The 19,016-nt window shown below is 39.7% G+C and overlaps 1 protein-coding gene across 5 annotated transcripts in view; it reads right to left on the bottom strand.

Annotated features, from left to right (window-relative positions):
* Window positions 1–568: 568 nt before the first annotated feature.
* LYN (LYN proto-oncogene, Src family tyrosine kinase) overlaps window positions 569–19,016 on the bottom strand; it is a 49,325-nt gene continuing 30,877 nt past the window's right edge. For all 5 annotated transcript variants that reach the window (XM_085052860.1, XM_085052863.1, XM_085052861.1 and 2 more), the window contains exons 9-13: window positions 17,238–17,420; window positions 15,659–15,735; window positions 8,285–8,438; window positions 6,767–6,898; window positions 569–2,216 (exon numbers count right to left, since the gene is read on the bottom strand). In XM_085052860.1, the coding sequence (XP_084908986.1) occupies window positions 2,014–2,216; window positions 6,767–6,898; window positions 8,285–8,438; window positions 15,659–15,735; window positions 17,238–17,420 (749 nt within the window). In that variant the 3' untranslated portion in view covers window positions 569–2,013. The remainder of the gene's footprint in view (window positions 2,217–6,766; window positions 6,899–8,284; window positions 8,439–15,658; window positions 15,736–17,237; window positions 17,421–19,016) is intronic.

The following is a 19,016-nucleotide window of genomic DNA, read 5'->3' as shown; positions in this document are numbered from 1 at the left end:
ATACCTTGGCAGCCTGTCTAGCAACTTTATGTAACACTAACTATACCTCTTATTCCGTGAGCAACTGCTCTTTCTTTGCTCTCTCCTACTTCCCAGAGCTCTGTAGCTGGCTACAGGAAATTGTTTGAAAGACAAAGTTACATTATCCTGAGCTTTTTAGTTCCCCCCCGCCTTTTTTTTTCCTTTTTTCTTTTTTTTTCCCAGTCTTGTTCACTAAAGGCTTCATTTTAGTTTGACTGGCCAATACTGAACTGTTAATGTTTTCTCAAGAGTTGCAAAAGGACTGTGTAGCTATTACATTAAAGGCTTTTGAGAAGCTGTTTTATAGCATAGCAGAGGACTGGTTCTTCACTTCGTGCCCCCCAGGACAAGAAGAAGCCACAAGAAGGATGCAAAAATAGTTGGTTTGGTCCTTTTCAGTTTCTCGAAGGTGAAGAAGTGTAAGGAAAGTAGAATCCATTAATCCTAGTAGTGGTGATGATCAGAGATTCCCTTGTTCCACATGAAGCTACTACTGGATAGAACATCAGCCACTTGTTTTATCTCAAATTACTACCATGCAACTTGCTTCAGATTAAGTGTTTATTAAAATTAAAAATCACCATACAATACAAACTATTTACATATTTAACTGATAGTCTGTTTAAACTGCACAGTTTGACTGAAGGAAGCCACTGGAAAAGAAAAGCAATGAATACTGCTGCTGCTGAACTTCAACTGCAGGCACACTGAAGCTTTATCAGAAAGGTTTTTAAGCTTCTGGAAAGTACCATTTGCCTAAATAATTGGGCTGAAGGATGGCAAAGTTGTGTACTGGGTTTCAGTTGTAAGAACCAGTGTCACTTTGGAAAAAAAAGTAATCTATGCTGTGGTTGCATTGCAATTGCCCTAGCTCATCTGTTTTGGTAAGTAATTTGATAAAACAATTCGGTGTATAGAGCTTAGGAAATTGCATTCACTTTAAGAATTAGATTTGTAATACTGAGCAACAAATTACAGTGTCACTGCAATATAACTTGATATCCTATTGCATGTTTCCACAAATTCTTTTTGATAGTGCTAGAGCTAGTTTTAGCCTTAAAACAGATTTGAGGTTAGTTGATTAAAGCAGCAAAAATATAAGGAATATTCTTGAATAATCACAGAGGATTAAAAATGAAGATTAAAATATTTTCACTGGTAAGAGTTTCAGTGACTGCCATGAAAGTATTTACTTCCTTCAAAATCCTGTGCTTTTCCATGGACTTCAGATGATGACTTTAGCCTTGTGGGAAGCTGAAGGTTGAACACAGAGCAACGTGTGCTGCCACATCTGTAGTTGTGTGTTCATCTTGCATCACTTCTGCATCTGTGATGGTTTTGCAATGCTTTGAAAATTATTTTAAATTTAGGGTTTTACAGCAGTAAAACAGAACTTTTTTCAGTGTAAAGAATTACATATGTAACTCTTCCTCAAAGGAAACCTTGACACTGTTTAGGAAGTCTTACAAGAGGTGACAGTATGCCTGATACTAATGTGAAATAACAAGGATATAAAAATAATTTTTCCAACATGCTGTATTTCAAAAAATATGATTTAAGAATGTCACCATGTCTTAAATCTGTAAGTTCTCCTTTGTGACTTTCTTTTGCAAACAGCTGTTCATGCATCCACTCAAGCCTTTTATCAAGGTCTCCTTGTAATATATTGCTTAAGTTAGATCCTAAGAAGGCACTGTCAAGCTCTACCAGGGCATGATTGCTTTCCTTCCTTCTCCTTCCCCATCCCAAGAGGCCTGTTTGCTTTGGGGTGTTTCTACAGATGCAAAACACAGAGCATTTACAGACAACTTGAAGCTTTAGAGGAACAGTTTTAACCAAATAAAAACATTATTTCTCTGCAGAATTATCCTTCAGCATTTCAGCTTCCACACTCAGTTAAGACATCTGAATTCATGAAGTAACTGGTTTGAGCAGTCTGTCCAGAATAGTCTGTGCCAATGATCTATGGCAATAGAAAAAGTGTTCTTTGTTCTAGGGCTGCTGTTGATACTGCCCTTCTGTTGCTGTGTAGAAGTCATCAAGCACACTCTGTAGATAATCAAAGGTTGGCCTTTCTTCTGCTTTGTCTTTCCAGCATGTTTTCATGATATCATAAAGCTCAGCTGGGCAGGTTTCCATGCGTGGCATTCGGTACCCACGCTGAAGAGCAACCATCACATCGGAGTTGCTCATACCTTCAAAAAAAAAAAAAGATTTCATCAAATCATCTCAATTTCTAGAAAAGTTATTTTTCCTTTTTTTTTACTTACTTCACTCTAAACATCTTCACCCACTACTACATGACCTTTGTTATTAAAGGCAGCTCTGAGCATGAGTTCAATAAACAAGAGTGAGATCTGCACCAGCAATGAGGGACTTGCTCTGAAAATCCTGGTGGGAGGATTTCCATGCCCCCAGTTAAGCATCTCAACCTCTGTAGTGCCAAGTCTAACAAGACTGTGGGAGAAATCACGATTCCTGTCCATAGAACCATCTCTGTTCTGTTCTTCTGACCAGTCCTGCCCCCATTTATTGTGCTTCCAGTGGTGTTGAGAACCCCAGCAAAAGCTCACCCTGGCACTAGCCTTTGTCTCTAGCTGCAGAGCTGCTGCTCTGCTTGCTGGAGACCCACCCACCCTGAGAGGGAGAGCTGCCTCCCTGCATGACCATGCTGCCAGTCAGCCTGCCCAAAAAATTCAGGTTGTCTTCTATGTCAGCTTTTGTGTAAGTGATTCTGATTGCAAGATACTGATAGTCAGTCATGAAATCATTACTTGTAACAGGCAATTTCCCTTCTTGTCCTGTTGTCCCAGATGCACAACCATCTTGCCAGCTGTGCTGAGCTTTGTTTTATTTCTTTGATATGGTTTTCTTTTAGAGGTTAAGAACTGTAACTACCAGCAGTGCATCCTGAGTCTCACATGTCAGCCAATGTCACATGAAGGAGTCCTGCCCTGGACTCCATCCTCCTCCTCCCTTTTTTTATTTCCTGTCTCCCCTCCCCCCCTTCATCAAGCCCTTGAGAGACTGGTTCACAGAACAATTTCAAAACCTACTCTCAGAAGGTCAGCTATGCTAGGGCCAGCTTTAGCTTTTTAGGCTTACCACTTCCTATCCAGAAACCTGCGTTTGGGCTTGTCCCTTCCTTTGCAAATCTAATGCAACCCCGAGGTGGCGTTACCTTCTCTGGACACAGATTCTGTTTCCTGTACTCAGTGACTGCTGGTTGTTCTGATGGCTAGGCATGCAGGAAGCACCTGTGCTTCAGATTTTTTAGAGATTTGCTTCCACCAGAGCAGGCTTTCCCTTTTGAGAAGGGTATCCCAAACCCCACAGCCACTGGCCACTCCTCAGGCTAAATGCTCCATGTGGGGCAGTTCTGCCCAAGGCTACAGTTCCTCATGCTTTTCTCAGGCCATTCAGCCTCTGGTCAGGTCCTTGCAGGAGTGTCCTGCACACACACACCTCAGCTCCCCAGAGGTGCAGGGAGAGCAGCTCTGCTTGCCTGAGAGGAGGCAGGATGGGTCCTCCTCTGAGCAAGGTCAGCAGTGGAGACAGAGATGTGGTGCTCCCCTGAACCCTTGTGCAGCTCTGTGGCTGCAGACTGTGCAGACCTTTGTATGCATTATCTGACTGCTATGGCTACAGTTTAAGCCACTTGGCAGGTAAGGACACATTTGAATTACAACCAAATGACAACTTTATCCAGTATAACTTCTTGGATTATTCAAGGTGACCATAGTTCATATAGTTGACTTGAGCTCAAGCCTGTTGGCTTGAAGCTATTCCAAAAATACCCTCAGCCATGTAATCTGAGTCTGGATCGAAGTGCTTACTTTGGGCACATCTTTTGTATTTTCAGTTCCTCTTTGGAAGGAGAAGAAGGGAAGTTTTCCTGAACTAGTACTGCCCATGTGGAGAAAAGAGGTATTTTGAAGTAGTGGAAGACCATGTTGTCACAGCATAAGGAATTACTGCTATATAGAGACAAATTAAATACAGGAAGAAAGTCAATAAAGCATTTTATACAGAACAGTGATCTGACTGCTTGAGTTTAAATAAATGGATTGTATATAATGTATGCAATAAAAAAGTTATTCCTGCTGTGCAAAATCTTTGTTAACTGAGCTGCTACATGAGGACTATTGCTACTGGGCTTCTGTGCAGAATGGGGATGATCTTTTTGGTTTAAGTACTTTATAGGATTGTGCTTAGATTTGTTGTCTGCAGGACTGATTGTTACATTCTGAAATGCAAGTATGGATGTTGCCAGTATTGACATACTATGTAATCACCCATAAATCAGGTTTTAACAACCAATTCAGCTTATGTGCCCAGAGCATCAGAGACTTGTTTCATATTTCAGAGGTAGTTCCTGAAACTGTAGTTCCACTAATGGCTTTGAGTTTCTCAGGAAGAGAAACAGCTATTGGAATTTAAGAACAAAGATCACAGAAGCTCCAAGTTTTTTGCCTAGAAATGCTTCCTACCAAGTTGCCTACAGGTTATTAACTACTTGCCAGTTTCAACTCAAACTGTTTCATATACAGCTCTCTGTTGAATACTCTGATTGCTAGAGCTGGTTAATAACTGAAAATAGTATTTTGAAGCATTCCCATTAAGAACTGAAAAATCAATTTGCTGTTTTCTCCAGTGGCTGCTGGTTACAACCCATCACCAGATTACTATTGCCGTGCTGGGCTAATTTGCCCAAATCTGTCACATCTCTTCATGTAAAGTAGATTGGTCACCCATTTATTTTGCTGTGATTCTGATTTTCAGTATCAAATTTCAGTCTAACAGGCTATTTGAATTTATACTTCTATTTAAAATATATATATATCTGTCTTCCATTTTAATGCAGGCAGTACCTGCAAACTATTAAAATACTCTAATATACAGTCAAGAGCCTTCTGTTTCTAACTGCTGGTCGACAAATGAATCCACAGTGTATGGAGTATTTATGCTACTCATAAAAATGCTCCCACATTTAAAAAATTATATTGCCCAGTCTTTCCCTAGAAGAGAGATTTTCCCACAGTAGTGCAGCAGTACTACATCTGCTGTACAGATTGACTTTGTTCTTAAAATAAAACCATGATATGGCTTATGAAGGTAAAGTGAGAGCAGACTTAGCTGCAGAATTCAGTATTCGATTGGGTTTTGTATTTCCGTAGTGCTGCTTTCCAGGTGGGCTTGCAGGTTTGCTCAGAGAAGGGCAATTTTCAAAGCATCCCAAAATAACCCTGTGAGCCCAGCCCAGTGCAGGCAACTCTCTGTACACACAGGCAAGTGCTGATGGGGAAAACAAGGAATCTTGACTGAGGGAAATACAACACATCCCTTGGCTGCACTCAGCTCCCATCTGATCCTTCCTTGGGACATGTGCACTGTTTAAGAAGAGCTTTGGGAGGACCTGCTGTGCAGTCGAATATTTCACAGCCCTCACGTACAAGCTGACCCAGAGCACCCAGCTGTGCAAACAGCTCTATCACCTCTTGAAGTTTAAGGGGGCTAAGCCTTGAGCTTAAGTGTTTTCCTGCCCTAGAACTTTACCGTGCCATGAGAATGTCTGGTTTCGCACTACCTCTTGTATGGAAAGTCACTATGTCCTTCCATAGCAGTGTAAATCTGGCTGCCATCACCCCTTTTCTGCTGCCTGAGTCTTGCAGGAGGTGCCATCTGCCTGTGCCCAGAGGTGTTCAGCCTACTGTCATTTTAGGGAAATGAATCTGCCTCTTGACCATCTCTGGTAGTTTAGGATGCAGAACTCCAGCTGCTCATGAAGTGGTGAAAATGTTTTCACTTTCAACAGCAAGAGCTGCTGCACTGGAAGCATTGGGAAAGCTTTTCTTGAAAGAAATACCTGGTCTCCCTTTCTTGTCAGGATCCAAACAGGAACAGGAGTTTTCAGAAGTTACTCTACCTGTGAGATGTGCAGTACAGGTGAACGTGCTGTACTTTCCCCATTTGCCCACAAGAGAAGGGAATTTAGGTCAATTTTCCATAACCTCAGTAAACTTAAATGAATGCAGTCTGCTGCCCAGAATTAATCATCTATGCTTGAGATGTAACAATTTCATGTGCATAAAACCGCGTTTCATGTGTGCTGGAAACACTAATATATATTGCGTTTAACAATGAAAAATGGAACGTGAAGCACATAACCATCTCACAGCTACTTAATGCAGCTACATTTGATTTGCACACCTCTGTGGCCTTCTACCTGGCTGTATGGAACAGCAAAGAGTAAATATTCCTAGTGATACATCAACACTGCTTTAGGGTCTGCTTTCATACTTGTTTAGACTGCCTAGTACTGACAAATTATTACAGCCTACTTGCTTGTGAAAACATGATTTTTTAGTATCTTCACATATTAGGTTATTAAAATCCTCAGCAGCTTACACAGCACTGTTAGATCTTGCAGCACTGCATCCTCACTATGGGACTGTGCTTCTGTCCACAAAGCAAGGATCCCATAAATGCAGGATCTGCATTTGCTGCAGTTGTAACACCTTTAGAATATACAAAAATTACTAGATACCCTGTTTGCTAAAATTTACCCTGGAGAAGTATGTGGTTTACATGTACAGTGACTAAGTTTTCAAAGCAGTAAGATTACCCCTAAGAAATTTTTCCATTCATTGGTGTCACTACTATCAGATATCAGCTCTTTCCCTGAGTATTTTCTTTGCTTTTTAGCACCAAAGTGTAAATAGAGAGTGAAAACACAGGTCCATACCTGGATAAGGAATCTTTCCATATGTAACAATTTCATACAAAAGAATCCCAAATGACCACACATCAGATTTAATTGTGAAAGATCCATAGTTAATTGCCTCTGGGGCTGTCCATTTAATAGGGAATTTTGCACCTAAAAAAAAAAAATACAGTCTCAAACAGTCACTTTAATCCATTTCACATTCAGCCATAGATGCAAAAGCAGTAGCAAGACATACCCTAAAAAGCCATATCTTAAATTACTGTCTTTCATATCTAACTAACTGATTCCAGAAATTGCCATATAAAAGCAAACTCCTTTCAGTTAAATAAAACCATTCAGGCAGCCTTTGTTGGCAATACTACATTAATTCTTTTGACAATGAGGAGTAATACAAGCAGAGTGTCTCTAAGCCCTTTTTAGCCTGCTCTAACATTCTGGCACAAAATACCAGGTGAGCTAGGAAACTTTTCTGATAGCAGAAAACACATCAAAGAAACCTGAAATAAAAAATCTATAACGTGAAAAGTTAATTTAATCAATATACAATGTCCAGAGGTAGCTAAAACCCACAGATATGGGTCTGTACCTCTGAAAACTGCTTAATTAGACCCTTCCCTCTGATCTATTGAGTCACTATAACTCAGTGACTGCTGAATAGCTCATCTTCCTTTAATCTCAACTGTAGCGTGTTGTTCTCTTTCTTCCTCATACTTTAGTCCTTCCCCTCTCGCCCTACATTACCACAGTTTCCACCAAGACTGTGTGAAAACCTGAGGTAGTGTTTTAAAAGGAGAAGGGGAAAGCCAGCTAACAAACCAGCTCTGAGAAGTTACCCTTATGCAATCTGTGCATGGAAGCATAAATAAAAACTTTTCAATTGACAATGCAGTTCTTGAAAGTATCCTTGACAACATTAGCAAAGCACTCATGGCAAAACCCAGACATATATCTTTCATAGCTTGTTTTTCCTCTTGCCAGTCCAGACCCTGTTACCTCCCATCTGTGTGCTGAGCAGGGATGTGACCCAACCTTCCAGCATCCCTACAATGCTGCTGAACATGCAAATTAATGCTGCAGTTCCTAAAAGAGCTTCCAAAGGTAACCAGTCCTGCTGAAGCTTTTCTTGTTATCAGCAACCACACCTGCTAGGGCTCTTTCCTTTGCCTAAGTGAAAGGAGGCGCATATGGCACTTAAGGATGTTAAGAGAATATAAGATCACAGTTTCTTGGCCTTTAATTCTGCGAGAGGGAAGCTGTGGCTGTGAAATTAATTTTTTCAGTTCAGAAAAAACCGTGTGCAGTGAAGTACTCTCAGTTGTCTTTGTCTTTCGAATTTATTTAAGGTAAACTCATCAAAAAGCCTGGGCAGCACAGAAAGGTTACTTGTTTATTTATTTTAGAAGTTGTTGGCATTAGAATGCTGCCCCTAGGAAGCTGTTATGGCACGTTCTGTCCTTGGTGACCATATTTCTGTTAGATACAGCCTCACTGCCTCCCAGAGGCTGAAGTTTTAAAGACAAAAATAAAAATACATACCTTCCCTTGCTGTGTATTCATTGTCCTCGATGACTCTTGCTAGTCCAAAATCAGCAATTTTGCACATCAGTAAGTCCGAAACCAGAACATTTGCTGCTCTCAAATCTCTATGGATATAATTTTTTCTTTCTATGTATGCCATCCCTTCTGCAATCTGTAACCAAAAGAATGACTGTTTTCATATTTCAATACCACACAGCTCCATTAGTGGCCCTGACCCCTCTTTCTTCAAAGGTATCAGCAAAGCCACATCCATTTATTCATTATTGGTGTCTTTGGAACAATTTTTAGATGGAAGCCAGGAAAGGGGGGATTGCCATGGAAAACCTATGCACAGATCCAGTCCTGTAAAACTCTGCTTACAGTTGCAGTTCTCAAGGAATTATTTGGGTGATTAACAGCTGGCAGGATTAGATACATATGAAAGACATTTCCTGAAACAAAATCATGAATAAAATGTTCCTAAGATTTCTATTACAAAGTCCGCTTTGCTAAATTATTAACTAGTTTATTTTCTACATACTAAATAGAAGGAATTCATTACTTAGGATACAGGTGTTCTGATGAAGCAGCTACTGATAAAGCAACAGAGCAGAGAGAGTTAAAGAAATGCAACAACCTTCTATTTACCCAGTATAGGCCTGGACAATCAGGAAACAATTACTAAGATAGGGGAAACAACTTTATTTTCTTCTGTAACATGTTCATACATGAGTAGTGTTTGGCAACAGCCAGGTCTCAGATAGTATCACAAGTAAATATAATCTGCATTTCAGCAGCCCAAATTTATTTCCAAACCAAATTAAAGAGAATTAATATCCTCAAATTATGCACAGGGGATGATTTTTTTCCAGGCTACCTTCTTTTTTTCCTGAAGAAAACCATTTTCTCTTTCAGAAAAAGGAGAAAAAAAAGAAAATAAACTGGAGTGATAGTTTCTAAACTCAGAGTAATAAAGCTGATGTATTCTGTCCAAAAGTTTAAGAGGAGGTAAGAAAAAAGAAAAAGAAACCCTGTGCTAGGTAGCCATCAGTTTTTATCTTTCTTGTGAGACTGGTGATGGGACATTCCCAGTCCAGGGCTATGGTTCCACCTGTGCCACAGGTACCTCTCCAGGCTGCCTGTGTATGGCTGACAGACCCCTCCTGGCCACACGATTTGGGGAACACCCAAGCCCTCACATTTCCCAGTGGAGCAGTAGTAAGGCAGCAAGGGTCCTTCCCCAGTGCCAGTCCCTGGCACCTTCATCACGGGTTCTTTCTACCTCAGGAGAAGCCAAGTGCACAGATCCCTCAGCACCAGAGGTGCTCATTTCAGTTGTGCAGTAAAGCAGCCAGGAGCAGCTGACCAAATTTTAAGAGAACAGTAGCATCACTTCTGCTTATCCGTTTTTAAAAAGTCCCCAAGGGGTACTGCAAAAGCTGAACACTGCCGCCACTTACAACACAAAACCACACAGTCTTTGTTCCTCTTTTTCGGTTTAAGCAATGGAAAAATAGAGCCACTTGCCCTCCCACCTCCTGCAAACCTCTTCTTACGATCAGATATATTCTTCAGAGAAGTGTGACTTTGCCCTTGTACAATGCAGGGGGTTCTCACACTAAACCAAGAAGAAACTCTGATGCAGAGAATGAAGAACATCTGCATTTCACATTTTCTAGAAATAAGTAAAACATTTAATAATGTAGGACGCAGCTACTAGTGAATCATTGCCACAGACAGTCTTACTAGGGACTTACAGACACGAAAGGAGAGCAGTATTTAATTCAGAGTCTGCCCTGCCTCTCTCTCCTCCCCAGGCCATTACTTGGGTTTGGGCAGGAAGCAGAGATGAAAGGGAAGGTTTTGTTGTAAGATCAATGCTGCGTTTGGACTGGCCAGCTTGGCAGATACAGCCAAAATGCAGGCAGGTCTTCTAAAGCCACCAAAAATACATCAAACATCACAGAGGAATCAGCTTCCCTCCTTCCCTACACAGATGTAACATTTGGGTAAACTGCTGGATAGGGAATGAAGAACCACTTCACAAAAGAAACATTTGTGATGGTGATATTTAGTTTCCAAGTCGATCAAGAAAAGTCATTGGAAAGACCACTTTATTTCCTCTTATTTGTGCTAGATTCACTGAAAAAAAGCAGAAAATTCCATAGTAGGAAAAGATTAACAGCAAGGAATTTTGAAAGGGAGAAGGAGGGGAAACACAGTGACTGAACAACTGAATTCACACATCTGGTCATGTTAAAACTTTGCTTACAGGAAAAGAAGAAAGAAAAAACCCAAGATTTTTGGAATGGGTGTCAGAGCCCATGTGATAACTTCTACTGATTATTGTTGGGTTTTCATTGCCAAATGAATTGTTAATGCTAGAGAAATTCATATGAACAAAAGAAAATTAAAGCCTTTTTTCCCTCTTTTAATGATCATTGGTACCTGTCAAGACTGTTCGGCTACATGTAACTTCTGTTCAGGAGCAGGATGGGAAAGCTAATTTTGGCATCAGGAATATATTTTGTGGCCTTTAAAAGAGAATTCTGCCTATACTGCACAAGTGTTACTGCCAAGAAGGGAGCAGTTCCCTGTCCCCTTTAATGAACTACTGACACACTTTCAGAAATACCCAAATTAAATCCTTTTAGAAACAACCCAAACAAATCCCTACATACTAGGAAGTATGTACCCAGGGTAAGAATGAAAGAAAAGTCTTCTGGGAGAAATACATCACTCCACAAGCTAGCCTCTGTAAATGTAAAGCTTCAGCTAATAGTCACTGTGGGTGTGGGACAGTGCCTCAGAGCTGCTTCCAGCTGCCCACATGAGCTTGGGCCCACAGCTTGGTGGGATGGTCCTGCCAAAGCAGGTAAAGCAGCCCTAAAACCAGACTGGAAATGAGTGCAAAACGTTTAGGTGTAGTTGCATTTTAAGCACCAAGTTTTACACTGCCTTAAATCTGGTAATTCTCTCAGTTCCAAGGGAGAAGTCAAACTAAAAAGAGTCTGCAGCTTTGAAAGGTTTGAAGTGGAGGTGTTACTGATCTGGACAGGGCTGTCTTTGGTCTGGGATCAACCTTTCAATAATGGTAGCTTTCAATAATGTCCGGATGCATAATAAAATATAATGCTTGATCACAGAGTTTTCAGAAAGACTGTTCATCTTCATGTGACTCTTTGCCTATGAAGAGGGTGTAGACCCTTTGTACATGGCCATTGAAAACTGTTGCAAAAGACACATATCTTCAAATGATATATCAGTGTTTAAGTTTGCAGCAGTGCTTATCCTAAAGGTGAAGTCAGGAAAGGTTGAAAAATCATATTCCTCCTGCCCCAGTCAAGCAACTGTGTTGTCAAAGCAGACCCACAGGGGAAAAAAATTATAAAAGTAATGTATATAATTATGCACTGGAACATTAGAGTGTATAATTAAAAATCAAGTAAGTCTGGAAAGGAATACACAGTGGAAATGTCACAATGCCAAATAAGACTTAAAATTAATTGTAATCTAGGTATGACTTTCTACTACGACTTTAAAAAAGAGGGTAGAGAGAGATTAAAACACTGCACCAAAAATCTCTATTAATTTTATTCTAAGTTTACTATTATTTCAGTGGCACTGTAGCCTTAGAAGGCAGAAAGAAGTTGCCAGTAGATCATAGAAGAAGTATCAGCACCACATGGGAAAGAAGGAAGACTGTTTTTAAGAAAAGCTTTGACCCTTTCAAAAGTTTGTTTAGTAAAAACAAGTATCATTTTCCTAACCACAGCCCCTATGCATGCATGTCCTACATGGAAGATAATGGATTTGCATAAGAAGCAGGAGGAGTTTACACATACAAAAGGTTTGCTGAATTAATGTCTGACGTTTTCAGCAGATCTCATCAAACCGGAACAATTATGAATTCAAGAAATGTGAAACAAAGAATTGGAGGTTCTTCTGGTGAATTGTGTCTGGGGCAAGACAGAAACCAACTAGTAAAATCCTGAGTGTTCCAGTTGCTCTAGTGCTGAAGAAGCCAGGCTGTTGCTGACTTCTATGGGAGATGCCACAGCTCTGCTCTGTACTAAAGCACATAGTATGTGCTTGAAAATATGTTTGCAAAACTCAGTTTTCCTCAAAACATTCTCATTTCAGTGACTTCTAGCATTCATCTCTAATGGATAAAACTCTTTGCCAGGGCATAGCTAACAGTAGATGCCCCCATCCCCTTCTCACACATGCTGATTAAAACACAAGAGATACCTTCAGCTCTGTCAGAGGGCAGGTTGCTTTAGAAACAGGGCTGGACCTCCTGCCTAGCAAACATTTTCTTGCCATCTTTTCCAGAAACAAGATTTCATAGATCATGACCATTAGTACAGAAAGAAACCCATCAAAATCCAGAAGCCACAGCTGTAAGTTGAAGTAGGCACTAGATGTGTAACCCAGTAACAGCTATCTCTGTCAAGAATAGCCATCAGTGAGTGTGCTCACCTAACCAGATAGCAAAGTCAGTACAGCACGAGAGAATTTGATTACTTTGCTTGAAAAACGCTTCCTTTTCAAAAGTTGTTTATTTCACCTAGAGGAGCAGTCCTCATTTTGCAAAGTCAGAATGTTTCACCTCTTGCAAACACTTTTTTTTTTTCCAAGACCTTTCAAGGCAAAGGTGTAATGAACTCAGTGAGTGGAGCACTAAACAACAGCCTGGCAATGCTAACAACCCACAGTGCTCTTCACCAGGAAAACCAGCTTCAGCTGGGGGTTCCTGTACAACTACCATCTAGCCATCTAATAGTCACACAGACCACATCCTCTTCTCCTTTTCTCCATTCCCAGTCCCTTCTGCGTCATGTAACATCATAAATGTATGAGGGCAAAGGTAAGCTAATGCGCAGCTACCATTTCTTGCATTTTCCATGTTCTTGAGAAGCTGGGATGGTCTGGCAAACTGCCTTGCCAGAATGGTGTGATCAGAGAGTAATAAAAAGCTCAAGTGTGTGTTCACCAAGAAAAAAAAAAGCCTGATCTTATTTAAGAACTTCACCAGAAGCTTCCTTCCATGGTATTTTTAACCTATTCTGAAACATATCTCTCCAAATTTCTTTCGCCTTAGCTCTGCATAGAGGTTAATATCACTTCCGCAGGAATAAATTAGAGTTCCATTTGTACAAACCAGAATCACATCAAAAATACTACACACATTTTGTGTTCTTCTTTATACACAGCCTACATCCTGGAAAAATGTGATCCACAGGTTACTTTAGCAGAGGTCTGAAACAATTTTTGTGAATCTTTTACCCTAAAGACACGTCAATTGACATTCAGACTGTCAAAGACAGAGAAGACCAGTGGAACATCTGTGTTGGTCAGAGGGAAATCTCTGGTCTGGAACCACACACATGCAGCCTGCAAGTCTACTCCACACAGTCCTGTTATTACACAGTGGCATTAAGGGCTCTTTACAAATATGCTCAAAACACCTACACATTCTTTCCATAAGAAAAATCCTGGTATCTCTGGTCCAAAATTTTGTTTGGACCTCAGCCAGAAATCTGCAGAAGAGCATTCCAGAACATCCCTTTGGGATCACTGCAAGCCAGTCTCAAGAATGTTGATATGTATGACAAGAGGGACTTCTCACATCACCTATGCACCACAAGGTCCTGGACTCTGGGGCCAAGTGCAGGAATTGGCTCTGAGAGGTTGCTGTCAGATCAGAGTGACAAGTGATGTCCATTTCAAGTGACCTGACCTTCAAAGCTTTATGAATAACAATCTCTGACCTCTGTTATCTTGAAGTGATTTACCCAAGTTGTACACAGAGTTGCTCTTCAGATCATTACCCTATTTAGGCCATAAATTTCTAAAAACACAGTATTCATTTAAAATGACCACAGCATCCCTAACTCCAATAAAAAGGTCTGCTGTGAAACCACATGTGCTTTTCTCTCCACATCTCAGGTCTCCTTTCATACCACTGCTCACAGATATTCTTTTCTCTCTTGAATTTTACACACTATTTTCAAAGCTATCTTTTTTTTTTTTCTTTTTTGTCCACTGTTACTCATCTCTTCAGACCATGACCTGGGATCCAGCAGATTTTCCACATCTACAAAGCTTTTATCCCACTAAAAATAAATTCTCAAGGACAAATTACCCAAAGAGTTCAGAAAATGTAGAGAGCCTATAGCCACACTAAACCAATAATTATAACAAAAAATAGCTCTTGCATTGAGTCTATGTGAAATGAAAATCTCTATTTGATACACTGAACATTTATATAACCATATGTGGTATATAATATACTACAGAATAGAATAGTTCCAGTTGGAAAGGACATCCAGTAATCCTCTAGTCCAACTGCTTGACCACTTCAGGCCACTTTAATCAAAAATTAAAGCTTATATTAAGGACATTGTCCAAATGCCTCTTAAAATATGACAGGTTTGGGGCATTGATCACCTCTCTAGGAAGCCTGTTCCAGGGTTTGACAGCTCACTTGGTAAATTTGCATAGCAATAATTACATAAAACATTTATGGAATATTCTTATTTTGAACTTTTGGTATAAATCCCTAATATTTTATTACATCTTCTAAAGTTTTCCCATCTTTCCTCATAAGTTACAACAAGTTAATGTAATAGGGTACAACAATCTGTAAACTCTAATGCATAAAAAAAAAACCCAAAACCAAAAAGTTGGTTAACAATAACCTACCAGAATTGCCATCATTACCTACTAGCAACATGAAGTACAACTTGCAAAAGCAGCATTATTACTCAATTTTTGTTACATCCCTCCCTGGACATCTAATTTTGATAACTATCCAAGACAGAACACAAGGCTCTGGGACCTTTGAGCCAGGCTTTGACACACAAATCACTCTGGAGTCTTTCTCTTCAGGTTTCATTTAAGAAATCGAAGAGATAACTTGTATATTTTGAAACAATCATCCTAGTCCATAAATCATAAACTAGTACCTGAAACAGCATTTCACAATAATTTACCTAAGAATTCGAAACCAAGAAGAGTCCACCGAGGTCAAGAGGAGTTTGGCCAGTTAACCTAACTTAAGAAGTAAAAAAATGACACGTTTATTAACACTGAAGGAATCTGCTAAGCAAAAACTCACAAACCTGGCCTTACACTTTCAACTCACAGCCACTCAAATTGAAAGCAGCCTTTTCACAAAGGAAAGCAGCTGGGTACTGCTGCCATCTAAGCAGGTCACCAGCATTATCTAAGAGTTAAGCCTCAGCACATATTCTCTTTGAAATCTCTTTAATCTATTTCCTCCTTTCAAATAACCACATTTACTCAAAATTTATTTGTAAATTACATTTTTTAATGCAAAAAATTCTTAAAATAAAATTGATTTTGAGTATATTTCTTAAACTTTACCTGAGCAGAGAAGTCGATTAGCTTTGGAAGCAACAATTTACTTCCTTCATCACTCTTCAGAAAATCCAGCAAACTTCCTGTTAAAATAGAGAAAGATTGTCAGTGCAGCTTATTACAAAAAAAAAAGGTCACATCAGTTCTCCAATTTTCTGGATCACAAAATGGATGCAGTGAAGTGTTTTGATGTATTTTCAATTTGACCACAGTAAGACAGTCTCTTTTAATGATTTAACGACAGGAACTCCCAAGTTAGCATGTCAGACATTCAAGTTTTGCCATTTTTCTGGCTGTACAAAACTCCCATCAGACCACACCTCCGTTCAATGGTGTTAAGTCTGATAGGCACCCTAGTCTATAGACCATCAGGAAAGGTGGCTGGGAGAATCATACACATAATTCCTACCCAAGTCATAAAAAATAAGTGCCTCAACATTTGTTCATCAAGTTACCAGTAACGTGGCTTGAAAACAGAACAAAACAAGAAAAACACCCAAGACAATCTGAGAAGGAAACTGCAAATTTTGTGTAGTAATGCTCTCTAAAGGTTGTCCTTTTCTAGCAGAGCAGCCATCCTTGTAGGATCATTCCTCACTCACCTTATTTCACACACCTTTATCAATTCATGCCCCACATAAGGCAATTCCTAAGGTTTGTTTTGATTGCCTTGCTGTGATATCAGAAACAAAAGTTAGGTAGGGAGTCAAAAGGAAACAGAGCTATTGCGGGGGTTATCCTGTGATTCAGAAACAATAGAAAATGCTGCATTTAAGAAAACTGTAAAAATAGTTTATCTCACAAATGCAGCAATGAATCATAAAATTAAAGCCTCAGCCCATCTTAAGGATAGGTGCTCCTTCCCTTAATATCTGCATATTCAAAAAAACTTCTATCATTCCTTTCTTTAAAAAGAAAGGGAACTAGTTTAGGAGAAGCAGAAGAGTTCACTAAAATATTGCTTGCAGATTGTTGTGGTTTAAACCCTGCCATCAACCAAGCCCCACGCAGCCACTCACTCCCTCCCCACTAGTGGGATCAGGGAGAGAATTAAAAGGGTAAAAGGTAGAGAACTCATGGGCTGAGATAAAGACAGTTTAATAGGAATAGGAAAAACAAAAGCTGCACACACCAGCAAAGCAAAACAAAGAATAAATTCACTGCTTCCCATGGGCTGGCAGGTGTTTGACCATGTCCAGGAGAGCAGGGCCCCATCCATGTGTAATGGTTACTTAGGAAAACAAACTTCATCACTCCAAATGTTCCTCCTTCCTCCTTCTTCCCCCACTTTTATGTCCAGAGCATGATGCCATGTGATCTAGAATATTCCTTTGGTGTGTTGGGGTCACCTGTCCTGGCTGTGTCTCCTCCCACCCTCCCATGCACCCCCAGCCTCCTCACCAGCATGGCAGCATATAAAGCAGAAAAAACCTTGGCTCTGTGGAAGCTCTGCTCAGAGATAACAAAAACATCTCTGTATGATCACTGCTGTGTTCAGCACAAATCCAAAACAGCGGCAGCCATTGGGAAGAAAATTAACTCTACCTTAGCCCAACTTAGCACACAGATGCAATGTTTTTCTCACCTTTTGCCATGAATTCTGTTATAATATAAATAGGCTCTTCTTTGGTCACTACAGCATAAAGCCTGACAAGCTTATCATGCTGAAGTGTTTTCATGAGGTTGGCTTCCTCCAGGAAGGCTTGCACAGACATTGTTCCGGGCTTCAGAGTCTTCACAGCCACTTTTGTACTGTTATGATAGTAACCTACAAGGAGGGAATACGATCAGTGCACTTGAAGTCACTCTGCACCCCACAGTGTCCCGACTAGCAGGAATTTGTAAAGCAGGTGAGGTTGGATTCCAGGAATAGCTAAGAGCCTGAAAGCAAGCGCCAGATGTAGCACAAATATTGATGCTAGAATTCCTTTTTATTTTGCAACTTACACAGCACTGCAGAGAAAAATGATCCATTCCCTATTTTTAGAAATCAGTTATCTGAAAAAAAATAAAGCAAGCAAATGATCTTACTTCATACCAAGTTTCCATTCACAAGTAGCCCATAAAATACTTGGTCAAGGCATGTTTCAATGAATGTCCACACTAACTGCCTCAGAACAACAGAGTCCAAGGACTGACTGCAAGATTCTGAAGTATCTTAAATCCTGTGATTACATTAATTTTATGCATGCCAGTCTCATGCTTATAATCCTTCCTGTAACCCTTAGTGCTCAAAATGGAGCATTACAGGAAAGTGCAGTCAAATGGTTCTCGTGACCAAAAAGAACACGCTGCCAGGACTGCAATCCTGCAGTGTTCAGCACAAGATTTAAAAACATGATAACTTCTTATCACACAGCCCATGCCAAGAGTGAAGGAGACTGTGGCTGTGGTTCATTTCTCTGTTTATCAAACCTTCTAATGTAATGTTCTTAATTGCATAAAAAACAACTACCAGCAAAAAGAAAAGCACTGAATTATTTTCTGATTTAATGTTTTCCAAAGATTAAATAAATGCTAAAATAGCATTAAAAAATAGAGTAGCAAGCACTGATCCTAAAGTTTATCTTGTGAAGTCATTTAATTTAAAAAACAAAAGAAATGAAAGAGAGAAAGAGACAGGGGTATGAATGCAACTTTTATCCCCGACTATACCCATTGCAACATTGCAGAAATAATTTTCGGAAGAGGTGAAACTTTCATGACTCAATGAAATAGCCTCATTCCCTTATTCAGCAACAATCCAGATAATCACCATGATGGATACACCTCTAAACTGCAATCCACCAATTTTTCTTATGCTATTTATCATCCAACAAAATAAATCAGTGGCAAAGCAAGAACCTAATTTCCAGATCTTAAGTGATTGCTCTAACCGCTGCATCTTTTTTGAAGAAGGATCATCACATGAGAAAAGCCACTATGCCAATCACAAAGTATTCACCCCCACATTTATTAAATCTATTTTTCCAAACATGGTCAGGTCAAAACATAACAAAGACATTTCTCTAAGTTACCTAATAGTAAGAAATTACAACTACAGGTCAAATCTGCTGTTAAAGCTCAGGTGTATGCTTTATATCTATTAGAAAAACAGATATCAAATATACTTCTCTCTGTTTAAGAAGCAGAAATATTATTTGTATCATTTCTACTATTCCATCCCATACCCTAAAATATGAGTTCCATTCTCAATTAGTTGAATTCTTTACTGAACACACTAATTAATACAATTATTTCTGTGAAGCAATTATGACCAACACACTTAACATTAACTACATTCACATCCATCAAACTCAGGTCTTTCTTACAGGAAGTTTGCTTTACTACAACACCTCAGTGACATGGAGGTTTTCTGCTGTAA

Source organism: Lichenostomus cassidix, chromosome 2, assembly GCF_008360975.1.
Source record: "Lichenostomus cassidix isolate B80296 chromosome 2, HeHo_3.0, whole genome shotgun sequence".
Taxonomy (NCBI): Eukaryota; Metazoa; Chordata; class Aves; order Passeriformes; family Meliphagidae; genus Lichenostomus; species Lichenostomus cassidix.
The sequence above is the reverse complement of the archived record's forward strand: the minus strand, read 5'-3'. Positions and strand labels throughout refer to the sequence as shown.